The following is a 15,633-nucleotide window of genomic DNA, read 5'->3' as shown; positions in this document are numbered from 1 at the left end:
TATTGTTTTAGCCTCCTAGGTGGCACTATGTTGTATGTTTTATGAGACACTGAGGTGTAGCACAACCCACTTTTTGTACCTATCTCCTGTGTTTGCTTAATCATGTAATTATTGATTGACCAAGAATCCTAATCTGTTAAAGAATGATGACTGAATTTTATCATTCAATAAAATAAAAATTATCTATTATGAGCCTAAACGTAAAGCATGGAATTGGTTATATGACATGTGGAAATCAATGTTCATGGCAGGATTTTATGCAACATGTTTATTTAATTTGAATCATCTGCATCAGTGACAAAATTTTATCTAGCTGATCATAGAATAAATATGCCATATATCATGAACCCAGATCATGATCCCTGAAAGTAAAGATGGCATGATATTTATAAGATCCATAGGAGGCTAGTGCTTTGAAACTGCCTTCTATTGTTGAGTTCCAGTGATGTTTCATCAAGGTGTCCATCCAACTTAGCAGAGTCAATTAAGAGACTTTAGCATGGGAAATCCTAAACAGGAATCAGAGATACAAAGGTGCAACTTCTGCAAACATTTGTCACGTGTGCCAATAAATTCTGTGTTCCATGTGGACACTGCCTGAAGAGCTAATTTTCATTTGGCCATCTTTTGAAATATGAATGATCCTGAAAAGCCAGATAATGATCTTAACATAAATGCTGGACTGGTAGTACGAACATCATCATCTTCATCATCCATTCATTCATGCATTTATTCAGAAATTATTTACTAAGAGTCTGCTGGGTGCCAGGCATTGTGCTTGGCACTGAGGATCAAAGGTGAATACATAAGATACCCCATGTTTTCAAGGAGTTTACAGTCATAAGAATAATTATAGCTTCCATTTATTTGACACTTCAGATGTGCCAGGCACTATGCTGAATGGTTCATACCAATCCTTCCATTAGCACTGCATGGCATATTGTTGACCCTACTCTGTAGATTAAGAAATTGAGGTTCAAAGAGGTTGAGTGACTTACCTAAAGTCATACAGCTACTAAGTGATAGAGAAAGGAATTGATGCAACTCTGTTAGATTTTAGAGCTCAGGTTCTTTTCAGTGTACCACACTGCCTTAGAGTAATTTCAAGTCAACTATGATAGAGATTATATAAATCCTGAGACAGTTTCCAAGTGACACGTTGCCTGTTTGGTGGCAAAAGAGAACAGCTAGTTCTCAATATAATTGTTCTTCTTTTATCATAAATACCTGTTTTATAACATGATAAAAGGCCAATTTTTAAGTCCACATACCAGAGTCATGAAAATGTGTTTTCTTTTCCTAATTTACATGAATCATTAATAAAAAGATAATGAATACCAAGTAGGTATAATTTGAGATAGCAAGGATGTTTATGTCCCTGTGACTTCAGTGCTGACAAAATGTATTGTAAAGTAAATGTACCAAAATTGTGACTGAACAAAGTCATGTGTATCATGATCCCAAAGTCATGACTGAACATAGCCTTTTTGGATTTAGCTCAGCATATCATTAAATTTCCATCTCCCCTCCTTGCCATTCAAAGCATGTGTGTTGTGACTCTTGGTGGTGAGCTCTTGGAGCCATAATGCCAGGTGCCTTAGACATTAAAGGCTTTTACTCTCAGAAATTCTGCTGCCTTTGAAAGCAACTCAGAGGTGAGGTCGGAGCTCAGTGGAGAGCACTCATCTGGACTGTCTGAGGCCCTGAGTTCCATCCCCAGCACCACAAAACAAATCCAAACTGAGAATTGGAGAAATTTTGCAGTCACTAGAGGTTTTAAATTCTTATTTGACTTAGTAAGCAAGATACTTCTAATTTTTAAATTTGTTAACTCTTTTGAAAGATTTCTGCTTTTAAAAAAATTTTAAAGCTGCACTTTTAAAGTGAGTCAAAAAATTTGTGAATTTTACAAATCAACAAAGTCAGACTTGTTTAATATTAGGTTGATTTGTCCATTCCCTGAATTCAGTTAATATGGACTCCAAGACACAAGAAATCCCATCACATGCTTGTTGCTCAATTATCAGCTGATTATTTTGTAGCTAAACATGACCACCATAAATCAAACTCCATGCTAATTACATTAGAAATAATGTTATAATTGATTTCACCTCAACCCAAATTGCTGCCTTGGCAGTATGACTGTGAAACTTATGTATAACATTCAAGATTTTCCAGGGGCCATACAGTCATCTTGGTTTCTACCATCCATTTCTAGGGCATGTAAGTTATAACTTCATTTTCTCAAATTGTCCTGATAAAAGCACGAAAAACCACAAGTTGTCAAATATTCAATGTTTGAGGCCATGTAAAAAGGCCACATGGGTGATGCTCTGTCTTTCACTCTGGGCTGGTTGTTGGGCTGGGGGGAACTGTGCCATGGAGTAGGGAGGGGTGAAGGAAGCAGGCTGCCTCTCCACAGTCTGCTGGCAGAGTGCTTTCTGCTGTTTTCCTGTTTGGAATTGCATGTAACTTGACATTTCACTGGTGGGATATTTGCCAATTCTTAATTTAATGATAACAACTTTATCATTGTTTTCTAAAACAAAAATGTGTACTAGAATATATTTGTGGAACATTATTCAATTAACATTTTTCAAACAATAAACAGAAACTCCTACAGAGGTTGGAAACAACATTGACTTTGGAGTTGATATGTTCTGGTTTTAGGACCATCTCAGTTGCTGACTGTTTCTATTTGCTTCAATTTCTTTCTCTAAAAATTGGGGTGGGTATATGTCTTCCCACTTCAACATATATATGTGCACACACACATCATACACACATTACAGTTAGGGACTTTATGGGACACACATTGCAGACTAAAACTGTGTACATGCAAGCTCCATTAAAGACAGTTGAGCTATAAATTCAAAGTAGTAGTGTCTGCCTTCATTCCTCTTTGGAATATAGCAGAGTATATAAGGGAAAAAATAAGTGAGAATAATCATAGTTCATTTTGTTGTTACTGGGATATTTATAGGCAGTAGATCATTGCTAAAGTGTACTGTTATTGTCTGAGTAAAGAAAGACACTTCAAACAGCAGAATGCCTCAGTTTTTCCCTTGGACAGGAGCATATAATTTACCAAAAATTATGACTACCAATGAAGGTTCAATTAGGACTCATATGGTTGTGTAGAGCCTTTGTGTGCTTTGGAAATTGATGCCCCCTGGTAATCATCTCCTAATTTCCTTCATATAGCTCAGTATAGGCAGATGAAAAGGGGATCCCTGGGCGTTCTCACAATGAGCCAGTTAATGAAGCGACAGCTGGAACATCAGTCTAGCGCCCCCCATAACATCAGCAACTGGGACACTGGTGGGTCAGCCTTTTCTTCTTGTTTTACCTCTCAGATTAGCTAATGCCACTTTCTCTGTGTCCACTTTGCTCCCTTGTTAAGGAATACATTTTCTCTCACATTATTTGGTTCAAATAATTTTTAAAAACTACTGTAATTAGTAAGTCTATGCAAACTTTCCAAGTGTTCCAGAGTAACATGTTTATTCATCTAAGCTGGTCTGATTCTCTTTTCCTTTAAAACCTTGATTCCAGATCTTAGATTATCAGTCTGAGGAGGGAATGGAACTATGATCTCATGATGCAAATTAAAACACACACACATTCACTAAATTATCAATATTTTTTATAAAGTAGCAACAATTAAATAAATGGTAATAATAATAGTAATAAAGAATTTTAGCTTAGCGACTCCCTGATCTCCATTGGTTTGGGAATCTGAGTCCTATTTTAGTCACAAGGTCCCTAGGCTGCAGCTGCTCACCCTCATGTTCCTAAGATGGAACTGGATCTAGCCTCAAGACATGTCTACTTTACACATGATCTGTCTGCATTTTTTAATCTTGGTTCCCACGTTCTGTATATGTACTACCTTCTCCAGTCAACAATATGCTGCAATCCTATTTTAAGTGCCCACCCTTCTTTTTTTTTCCTTTATAAATTAAATGGGTCATTTGAGTTGCAGGATTATATGTGTGAATGCACTCTGCAGCATGCATGCATATGAAAATACAAAGGTTTATTATTGTGATATGCTTGGAGGCCAGCACCTGGACTCTTAGCATCTTGGTTAGTACTTCCTGGCTGCAGTTACAAGAGATTATTTTAATATTCTTTCTTACAATTAGGAAGTACAGTGTCCACAAATTCAAAAATCTGGCATATGAGTAAGCCATCTTATTTGCCCTCATTATTCTTCAAAACAAGAGAGCTCTTCTAGATAACCAAACTCCACACACCACACCCAATTCCACATGGAATAAATCATTTCAGTTCTCCTGGACTTTATAAGGTTGAATTGTTTTGGTTTGGTACTGTGGATTGAACCCAGATGTGCTTAACCACTGAGACACATTCCCAGCCCTCTTTATTTTTTTATTTTGAGACAGAGTCTCGCTAAGTTGTTCAGGGCCTCGCTAAAGTTGCTGAGGATGCCTTTGAACTTGAGATCTTCCTGCCTCTGCCTCCCGAGCTGCTGGGATTACAGGCCTGCATTCCTATGAATGGTTGTAAGGTCAACTTAAGGCTTAATGTTTTCTCTTCATTTAGTAATAGGTGGTAGTAAGCAGTGAAAAACCAAATACAAACAGGCAGAGGTGAGGAGACAGACCCTGGATAGCCAGCCTCAAGAGTTTATTTGTTTGGGGTAAATACTTTCTATCTAGACCAAAGAGGACTGTGTTTCTTTCTTGAGATGAAGCAATGTAAGGAATGAGAACCAACTTTTGTTTGGTTAGGTCTCAGGTATTAGATGTCCAGGTTGACTTGGGGCTTTGAAAATTATTTTGCCATGCTATTGTTTTTTGTAATTAGTGGCTCAGCCTATACTAACCATTTTAGATTTTGACTATAATTACCTAGTTTGATTGACATAGTAAAGTTATGAAATGGCCAATTGATCTCAATTTTCATCTGAATTTTAATCTAAAAACCAACATGATGCTAAATAACCCATTTAACTGAATTTCTCACTTTTTAACCAGATTTCAACTTTGTTCATGTCACTCTGGTTTCTCATTTCATACCTCCCATTTACATACTGTCTGAATTTCTTTCACCTGAGTTTTCCTGGGCTCGTTTTCTATCCTCCGAGTTGGTTCTCTTGTCTTCATCTGCGACTAGAGCTTCATCTCAATCTTCTTTTTTAAAATTTGTGTTGTAAAAAGTACTTCCCATGTCTAAGCTCAGAAGCGAGCCCATGAATGTGTAGTACGGTGCTGAGTGCCATGTCACTCTAAACCACATCTTTACAAGAACAGATCTTGTCATGTAGGCGTACAGAGAATGACAGCCTAAAACATGGGTCACACGATTCCCCTTAGCTTTCACCACTGGCTCACAGAGCACCTGCCTCTGCTCCATAGGACACATCTACATGGTTTGCTTCTCTGTCTTGTCTTTCATGTGAACAAATGTTCCTGAGGTACCTGTCTTCCATTTCTGCTGTCACCCTTCATTTCTGTTCTCCATCCCTCAAACGCCTATAATTTCCTTCTACCAGGTCCATGTGTTTTCTGTATGAACTTTCTGGCCATGACATCAAATTATCACTTATGTATTCATTGGTTTGCATAAAACATTTCTTTCATGGCCGTGACATTGACCTTTCATTTCATATCAGGAGATACAGGATTTGCACTTGTTTGAGGTATGGTGGGATCTGGCCTCTTTTGGGATAGTTTTGGGTGGTCTCCTATTTTCAGGTATATTTCATTTAATTGAATGATAAATTTGTATCAAAACCTCAAATAATCCTACCCTAAAGTCTAGGCTGTATCCTTTAAATGTTAACAGTCTACAATAGCGATGACAAAAAAAGGGCCCCAAGAGATTATTGATTATATTCATTGTGCTGTGAATTGTAGTCACCTGACCACACTGAAGACTGAAATGCTCTATTTATCCACAGAACAGATACAGCCTGGGAAACGCCAGTGTAATGTGCCAATGTGCCTAAACCCTGACCTGGAGGGACAGCCGTTGAGAATGAGAGGTTGGTTGAGTCAGAGTCTCAGCCTGTAAGAGCTGCAAGACTGTACGTGTCCATCACCGAGTCACCCAACAGGAGCAGGTGCTGAAACCTTTTCTTCAGCAGCTCCATGAAGTGATGCAGCCTCTGCAAAACACCTTCGGGGACTGAACGCACGACAGTTCATCTTATAACATGACCAGAAGAAAGGTCTTCCTTATCATGGCTTTCTAGCCCTTCAGGCCACACAATAAAAGCCTAGTATCCACCAGTTTTCTTGACATTTGAAAATATCCACCTATTGCTTATTCTCTGTTGTTTCTAGGCCCTAGACCCCTCGGTATTCCTCCTAATAGGTGTGTCAGTTTTCTGTATCACCTTGTCCCTAGTATGTTGTGATCATAGGCAAATAGCTTCTTTTCAGCTGCTGGAGGGGTATGTTGAAAACATACACTTGATTTTATGTTGTTGATGGTAGCCAGCTAAGCATAAATCTATGCTAACAGCATCAGAGTTTTTATTTTCAAAATTCAACTTCAAAATCTTAATTACAAAGGTAATTAATCCTTACTTTGTTCTTTTTAAAATTCGAAGGAAGTTAACCTATCATTGGTTACAAAAAAATTTTTAAAAGAATAGTGATTCCATCTCACAGTTAGTCCCTTACATCAAGTAGGTCTGTTTTTCTAGCCCATGCCACTCTTCTGGGTTTCCTAAGGAGGATGGAAATGTTTATCTCTGGTTTCCCTCAACACTTGTTGGCAGTGAGTAGCAGCTTCAGCTCCTGTATCAGATCAGGTGAGACTCTTCTCACCTTTATGAGTGGAAGCCAGGTGGGTCATACAAATCTCTGGTGCTTGTTTATGATTCAGTAGAAGCAAAATTGCAATGAGGAAAATGGAACAAAGATGGAAAGTCATTCTCTTTCATGGTGAACAGAAGAGTCAACTTCATGGTTTCTCCTGTCTCCAAGATTCTCAGAGAGACTTTTATCAACATCTCCAGCTTTGAAGTTGGGCTGCGGAGGTCCCCTCCTTCTTCAAGTTTCTGAGAACATTCTGTTTCTGCTTCTAGTTCTGTACAGAGGGCATTCTGGATAGTCAGGAGGGGAGCCAGCAGTGTCAGTGTTGGCAGAAGTGTTGGCAGCAACTGGGAACAACACTGCAGTCTTAGCTGTGGTGTGACTCAGCTATAGCAAAAGGGAGTTAAGGTCTCCAGCTTCTGTTCTTGCATTTCCCATCTTCTCCTTGTACATCATTCTTTGTTCCCACATCAGCAGAAGGATTCAGAAATCCATGGATTCAGCTAGTGTTATCCTGTGAGACCAGTGCCCAGTACTGCAACCTACCTGCCTTCCTAGATGACTGCTGTAAATGTTGCATCATATATTCTGTATTGTCATATGAACAACAACTTCACAATGCTGTTGTCAAAAATACCTCTTCCTTAGGTGATGACTGTTTTGAAAACACAAAAACGACTGGGTCCCTCTTTTTACTTGACTTTATTTGTGATTACAGTGTAACAGAAATTGACAATAATCCTCTGACACAGCCTTAACACAGAGTTGTTTGTTGAATTACTTTTTCATGTTTGTAGTAGGTCTGGATTATGTGTCACCATTATGGGCTTAATTCTTCTGCTTTTAGCACAGGCATTTTGGCATATGGTTCAGAGTTCAAGAAATGTGAAGAATTATATTTAAACTTTCTGTGTTTTGGTTTCTTGAAGCAACTTCATGCTGTTTACCATGCTGTTTAATAATCAAGTATGTCTTCTTTTATCTTGGCCTAGTTCTTGCTTCTTCGATTTACTAATCAATTAATAGTTATGCTTGTAATAAAGTTGCTTCCACTCAAAGAAACATCTTCTAGAAGCAGATATCTTTGTTAATGACACTCTGAGGTATATTTTGGAAAGAACATTATCTCAGAGACAGCTGATGAATATTGTAGTAAAATCTGTATTCCCACTTAGGAGTTTAGGGAGTGACATGAAGTACACGTTTCTGGATACTTTTCTTTGCCTTGTGGGATTACAGGTCTTCCACTTCTCTTAAGTACCTTTTGTAGCCTATAATATGGAAGTAACTCAATTGTTTTGAACACTTTTATCCCATTTTTTTCCTCTCAGATTGAAACACTTGTCTACTTGGTTAGGTTTCTAAACATTTTATTTTGATTCCTTTAGAAACCAATTCTCTGAATTGTTTTTCTTCTGCTTAAGGAGAGATGGAATTTCTTTCCAGTACCAAGTTCCTTGAGAAGTGGATTTCTTAACGGTCATTGGTTTCTTCTGCCTTCTTTCCTGTTTGAAGAACACAGTCTCAGGGATTCTTTGTATAACATGGTATTATTCTAAACTGCTGCTTTGGGATCTTTTTTGATGCTTCATTTGCATGGTTCTGGAAAACCTCTCCAACACTGTGGCTTCCTTAATGGAGAATACCCTCCTGATTCTCCAACTTTGCTCATCACTGGAGCATGTTGCTAAGAGTCCTGCCTCAGATTTCTTTGAAGAAAGTGAAACCCAAAGTTTTAAACATGATGATACTATTGGCCAAAGTCAAGTGAGTTACTAAATGGTATCTTAAAAACACTTGCATTTTCACTCATAAATATTTCAATTTGAAAAATAGTCTTTTGGTTTGGAGCTTATGATATTAATTTCCAAAGTAAAATTTGCAGTGATATTTCTACCTCATATATACCCTGGGATCTTATTTTCTTCCCTCGTTAGCAACACTTTAATAGTGATATATATGGTGCCTTTAGAAATGACGTATAACATGGACAGCTTCCACTGAGGCCTGGCAAATGAGGGGGTGACTGACTTAAGAGTACCCTGGAATAGATTTCCCTCTTGATTTGTCATTTTTGTTTTAGTACCTAGTTGGTACATCTGAATGCTTTCAGATATTTTCAAAGTCAAGAGGCAAGGGAGACATAGACATCCAGTTCTTAAAATCATAGAAGTAGAGACAAATCACAATAGTTCTTGACTTCATCATACCATTGAAGCTTTTCCACAATGCAGCTGGATGTCCAGGCTGCAATCCTTTGAATGTGATCTGTGGAGGGCTGTAAGAGCAGAGTGGGGACTTTCCTGATCCCAGGAGCTGAACTTTATTTACTGGTTGTCTCTTTGCTGCTTACCCAGGTGCCACGAAATCCAGCCTGCTGTCAGCACCCAGCATAGTGAGCATGTTTGTACCTGCTCCTGAAGAATTCACTGACGAGCAGCCAACGGTGATGACTGACAAGTGAGTGCACATAGAATTAGAGTTTGGTCATCAGAGTTGTGAGAAAGGATAAGAGGAAGCAAATTCTGCTTTTAAGTCATAATTTGTTCTTCAAAAGGCTGTAACTGTAAGTGTTGGTATGTGTTTGTGATTTAGGAATGCTGTCTTATGAACACCTTTTCTTTGTGCTTAGGCATTGTTCTTTTTTTATTTGAATAAATTTAAATAATGTCACTCACTTATTATCCCTAGTAATAATTTCACACCTATAAAACCCCTCAATAAGAAACCTCAAATTGTTAGATTGGGAATAAGGATGATATTCCATTCTTTTTCCATCCTGCTAGCAGAATCTATTCTTAAACTGATTGTGTCAGCTCTCAGCTCGTCAACCTCCAATAGCCCTAAAGCCCTTCTAGGCCCAAGCACAGTTGTCTTGGTTTCTTGGATAAGGTCCTTCAGCTTGGGAAGGTTCGGCCCTCCCACTCCTCACCAGGACCCCTTTCCCAGCCCCTCCCCTTTTCCAGAGCCCCCCTGCTGTGCCCTCCCTGTGTGCCCTGCTGTGCCCTCCCTGTGTGCCCTTTTGTGAACTGCTCATGCTTGAAGATCCAGGTGAAGGTAAGTTCCCTGATTCCACCAGGCAGCATCAGTCATGCCATTCTCCAGCCTCCTCTGCATCCGGTGCATCTCTATCATGGCACTTACCACATTGCATGTTATATGTGTTTTCTTAAATAACACATACATGTTCTGTAATAGATTGGGAATTCCTTAGGGACCAGGACCATTTCTTCTATATTTTATACCCTAAGTTCCCTGTATATTGACTGGCACATAAATGCTTGCTCAGTGAATATGATAGAGTTATACTTGCAGGATTTCAAGTTTGGAGAGGTCCCTTTGGGCCAGGACCAAGAATTCCAGCTACATGGATACTCATACCTGGTCCTGGTCCAAAGGGGTCTCTCTAAACTTGAAATCCTACAAGTCTTAATTCCTCAGCTCTCATCCAGTAACCATCTGACAGTCCTTGCTGAAGTGGCCTTGGGATGTCCACCTGGGGAGCTTTGTATTACCTGGGAGGGCTCTTCTTGGCTCTTCCTCTAGTGTAATGTTTTCCTTTCTCATCTTCCCCCTCCCAAGTCCCAATTTTTCCTAGTTGCTTCATATTTACTTCGTTTTTCTTCTTTTTTGGTTACAAATATGAAGGCTATATAAAAGCCATTTTGCAAGAAAACTTTTATTTACTTATTTGTTTTATTTTTACCTATATTTAGGAGGGTTTCAAATAGAAGGTCACAACAGCAATCATAGTTTGGGACCCTTGCTATTTCCTCCCACTGTATAAAGCTGCCTTGGTTGAGTTTAATTAAATGGAACTCACATTAGAACGCATGAGGAACAGTAAGTTGTAAGTTACTTAAGAGCAGGTACCATTGTTTGTGTTTTCACACATTAAGCTCAGTAAATTCATAAAATTGATCTAAGTGACTGGTAGAGAAGGGACTCAATTGAGACCCCCAGGCTTTCTAAACTGTTATCTTCACTCAAGTTCCCTATCTCTTACCCACAAATAGAACATTGTTTGAAAGCTTCTATTCATGCCTAGCCATTTTTCATTTTGACAAAATGAGAAAACTATCTAGTCATTGACAATCTCTAGCCATATTTTCACAGAAGCTTCACACCGATAGTTCAGCTGATGCTCATTCCAACAGGGCTCAATAACTCCCATTTTCCAGATGCTTGTGAATTTGAAGAGTATTTTCAGTAATTAAAGGGACTTCCACCACCTCTGCCAAGTGTTGTTTTTTCTGCATCTGTGGTGGTGGTGGCCCTAGGTCTCCCGCTTATTGTTACAGTGGGGACACTACCTCCTTTTGGGGGCTTTTCCAAGACTCATGAGAAATGACTGTGTGTTGTATGTTGTATCTTGAAACAGTGGTTGGCTTTCAGGAAAGCATTCCTCCGTTTTCCTTGCAGATGCCATGACTGTGGGGCCATTCTTGAAGAATATGATGAAGAAACCCTCGGGCTGGCCATTGTGGTCCTCTCCACATTCATTCACTTAAGCCCCGACCTGGCGGCCCCGCTGTTGCTGGACATCATGCAGTCTGTGGGAAGGTAGGGTCAGCTCGAGTTGTTTGGTTGTTTATCTCAAGACAAATCTTGAGATAAAATCCACCAGTTCAAAAGGCAAGCATGCATTTACCTTGTAGATATCTGTGGAATCAATTCAAACTAGTTTTTAAATTTTTTTTTTTAGTTGTAGATGGACACTATACCTTTATTTTGTTTATTTATTTTTATGTGATGCTGAGGATTGGACCCAGCGCCTTGCATATGTGAGGCAAGCGCTCCACCGCTGAGCCACAACTTCAGCCCAATTCAGACTAGTTTTAAAAACAGAATGAACTGATTTTGTATTGAATTCCCCAGCTGTGTAGATTCATGAGTTACAACGTCAGAGTGAAGCTAGAAGAAGCTGCTCTTGTACTGTTTGTTGTTTGTATTTACTACATGAGCTAACATATGTAACAGTGCTCAGAACTATCAGTTCATATTAAGCACCTCATTAGCTAATATTATTATTACTATTATTATCTCTCTTTTTATTTTGAGATGAATTCTCTAGGTATTTTGTAATCTCAAGGGACCCTCACTTAACTATGCAACTTGGCCTAATTATGTGAGGGGATAAATGCAAGTAAATAAATGTAGCAGCTTCACATTTCTGACTCAGATAAAGGAAAGATAAACACATTTTTTGGGAACAGGACCTTCAGCCTGAGGGAAAAATAAGCTTAGCTATTTTGAGTGTTCATATAAAGAAAATTCCCTTTAGTAGAAAGACAATAGGAGATGGATGATGTATTTCATGGATATGCACAAAGTTCTAATTCAGTAACAAACATAACATAGAGGACTGAGTAAAATTAAGTTTCCAAGCTGTGCTAACATAGTGGTAGGTGCTTTGGACTAAAGGCACTAAGGCCTAGCTCCTGCCTTCAAGTGATTCATGGCTGAGTTGTTAGAAGGAACAGTTCTGTGCAGAAACATTGAGTGGCCATATAGACAGGGCATCGATTAAGTGCTATGTTGAATGGCCACTGGGGTACAGGTGGGACATAGATTAAGTGCTATGATGAGTAATATGAGTGTAAGTGCTATAGAAGGAAAAGATTTCACTGGGGTAGGACAAGAACTGAATTCTGAAAATTCCTGGCATTTGAGAGAAGGAAAGAGCATGAATCTTAATGGAGCTAAAATTAAACCTCTTTTTTTAAATGAAGAAATACTGATTTCAGTGTAAACAAGAAAAACATTAAAAACTTGACCCCCAAAGTATAAGACCCTGTTATCTCCCTCTCTGCAGATTTTTTTTGTAGCATATGTGCAGAGACAGTATAAAGTGAAGTGTAACCATTCCACCTTCACCTTCAGAGTGGCCGAATGCAGAGGAAGTGATAAGCATGGGGATATGGAGAAGAGAAAACATGAACTATGTCATTTAACCCTTCATTTTGGCTGATCTTAATAATTGTGGAATAAACATTATATCAGCTTTCAGCAATACTAATGGAATTGAGGGTTGTTATTAATGCATGGTCACAATTCCTACTATCAATACTTTTTAGTTTCAGAGGAGATGGAATTATTGTTTTGATCTGTTATTATGTTCTTGAAACAGTTGATCTAAGTTATTGAGGGGATTGTTTTTATTGTTTTAACATAAATTAGAATAACCCATGTTCAAGCATTGCCAATTAGTAGGATGGAAACACATAAGCTTTGAAGAAAAGCAAGAAAAAACGGTAGCAGACACATTTTTGCATATTTTATATATATATATATATATATATATATATATATATATATATATATATATATATATATATATATATATATCTGTTCTTTGGAAGACTAAGGGGGAATAGGGAAAATATTTCATGCAAACTGTCAGGATTCTAGAAACCTAAGCCTCATGGCCAAAGCTTCCAAGAGAACAGATTCATCCACTTCCTAATTAGGGGCTTCCTTATTACATGCCTCAGTTCCACTGCAAAGAATGGAGGAGGCAATGTGGATTTACAACCATTTCCTTTACTCCCTGCCAGTCAGGAGCACAGGCACCATTCCCAGGGTTTTCTAAGACTCTGTAAACTCAGCTAATCCTTTCATTTGTTAGTTGAACTTCTCTATGAGATTTTGTTTGTATTTTGCTCTCTACCTGGATGCCTCTTGAATTTTACCTGTCCCCTTTTTCAGGTACATTCTTTAAGACATACACATTTCCTGTACCCTTAATTACTATTCAGTTTATTTGCAAATGTCTTTCAACTCACTGTAAAATGAGAGGACCCACAACCAAAGCAGCCTGGAATCCTGTCTGGTGTTAGTGGTAGCTGGGAGCCATTGTTCCTCTCCAAATGGGTTCTTGGCTCAGGTCACTTCTGTAGCCTTAGGTGAATTGATTTGTGACCCTCTCCCTATTTGTTTCTTTAATGCTTTACTGATTAACATATATTTTTCTAAATCTACCAATGTAGTACATTCTCTTTGTATATGATGACATATGGGATATTCATTTATACAGAACCATATAATTATACCTTCCAAAATTATGTTATATATCGATTATTTAACCTAACATATTTCTGTTCTCAATACAACAGTTTTCTCATTGTTTTTATTCAACAGGTAGCTGACAAATACCTGTTATCTATTTTACTAACTCATAGTGGTTTTTACAATTTGTGATTTGTTTGTAGACAGGTTTCAGAGGTTGTAGACTGATGAATTTGAGTTAACATGGGAATGAGTTGGGCAAGTATTGTCCTGGTTTCTATGGTCCTGACTTGGCAGTGGAAGCCATTTTGTAGGTTGGCCAGTGACAGCAAACTGATTTTGACTATGTGTCACTCTATGGAAATATCTGATTTAATGCAGACGGCAGGTTTTTGGGGCTGGGACACTGACCTCTGAGTGGGCCCTCTGTCCCTGGTCAAAAGGCGTTACACAAGTCCCCCTGTTTCTGAACCACAACAGGTCCACCTCAATACTACAGCATTTGATCATGAATAGCTAAGAAATTTGTGTGACTCTGTTTACTTTGTTTCCTAGATTGGCATCCAGCACTACCTTTTCTAACCAAGCAGAAAGGTAAGATCCTACAATGGGCCCGGATCTCACTTTCTTTTTGTTTCCTGTGCATGTTCATCCTGTTTCTAAGACATGATCTTATTCCAAGAAAGGGTTATTGTTGGTTCCAGTCACAATTCCAGAAAGCACTAGTTGTTTGATTTGAGTTCATGCCTTTGTTTATCATTCATTAATTCACTCGTTTTAGTAAAAGAATACTTTTAAGCCTACCCTGTGCTCGATACTTAGGCTTTAATTAGGGGCAAAACTAACTGGATTCCTACCCTCGGTGGGGTTTTGTGCTCTGTTGGGGAGGTAAACATGAATGAAATATTCACACAAATTTGTAATTTTAAAACATACTAAGTGTTATGAATAAAAAAGTATAGAGAAACTTACATCAATTCTTCCAACAAGTGTTTATGGGGTTATCTAGTGATGTTGAGAAAACAATGGTGAAAAGCATACCCAATCCTGGCTCTCATGGAACCTACATTCAAGTTGAAGAGGAATAAGGAAATCAATCAACAAGTAAATTGATAATGTGGTTTAATATCATTTAGTGCAAAGTGCTATGAAAATCAATTAAAGTGTAGGTGCTAGAGAGGGACTGGAAATGGTCATTTTAGATACAGTGCTCAAGGATAACCTCTCTGCAGAAGAGATAATTAAGCCAAGCCTGAGCAGAGTAAGAGCAATCCATGCGGTGCTTTATGGAACCAGCAGCCAGGGCAGATGTGTTAAGTTAGGACAATGCCTGGTGCATTTAGGGGATGAACTAATAATGTGGCTGAAATGAGCATAGAAAGGATGGCAGATGGGATGGACCAGGTAGTGGGAGCCAGGCCAGGTAAAGCCCCATAGGTTACTTAAGAAGTTGAGCTGTCGCTGAATAAAACAGGGAGCCATTGGAGCACATACTTGATCTTGTGCTTTGAAAGGATCACTCTCTGGTCAAATTCCTAGACTCAGAGTGGAATGATGTTGGTGGTCTAGGGAAGGGGAAGTAGGGAATCAATCAGCAGGCATAAATGTCAGTTAAGGAGCTCTACAACACTGTATCTAGACTCAACAATAATGTGTTGCACACTTAAAAATTTAAGAGGATAAGTCTTATGTTGTGTTCTTATTAGAAAGGAAATTATTATTATTATTATTATTATTATTATTATTATTATTATTCCAGGGATTGAACTCAGAGGCATTTAACCACTGAGCCCCATCCCCAGCCCTTTTTATTTTTCATTTTGAGACAAGGACT

The 15,633-nt window shown here is 38.5% G+C and overlaps 1 protein-coding gene across 12 annotated transcripts in view; it reads left to right on the top strand.

Annotated features, from left to right (window-relative positions):
• The window catches only part of Unc79 (unc-79 homolog, NALCN channel complex subunit), a 267,146-nt gene that overhangs the window by 185,505 nt on the left and 66,008 nt on the right, over nt 1-15,633 (top strand). For 10 of the 12 annotated variants that reach the window (XM_058577735.1, XM_058577733.1, XM_058577730.1 and 7 more), the window contains 5 exons: nt 3,205-3,321; nt 5,930-6,013; nt 9,149-9,251; nt 11,214-11,354; nt 14,355-14,393. In XM_058577735.1, the coding sequence (XP_058433718.1) occupies nt 3,205-3,321; nt 5,930-6,013; nt 9,149-9,251; nt 11,214-11,354; nt 14,355-14,393 (484 nt within the window). The remainder of the gene's footprint in view (nt 1-3,204; nt 3,322-5,929; nt 6,014-9,148; nt 9,252-11,213; nt 11,355-14,354; nt 14,394-15,633) is intronic. The other 2 variants (XM_058577734.1, XM_058577729.1) reach the window with 1 other exon arrangement.

This window comes from Marmota monax, unplaced genomic scaffold, assembly GCF_021218885.2.
Source record: "Marmota monax isolate L192 unplaced genomic scaffold, Marmota_monax_Labrador192_F-V1.1 WCK01_AAM20220418_F8-fsc00017, whole genome shotgun sequence".
NCBI lineage: Eukaryota > Metazoa > Chordata > Mammalia > Rodentia > Sciuridae > Marmota > Marmota monax.
The sequence above is the reverse complement of the archived record's forward strand: the minus strand, read 5'-3'. Positions and strand labels throughout refer to the sequence as shown.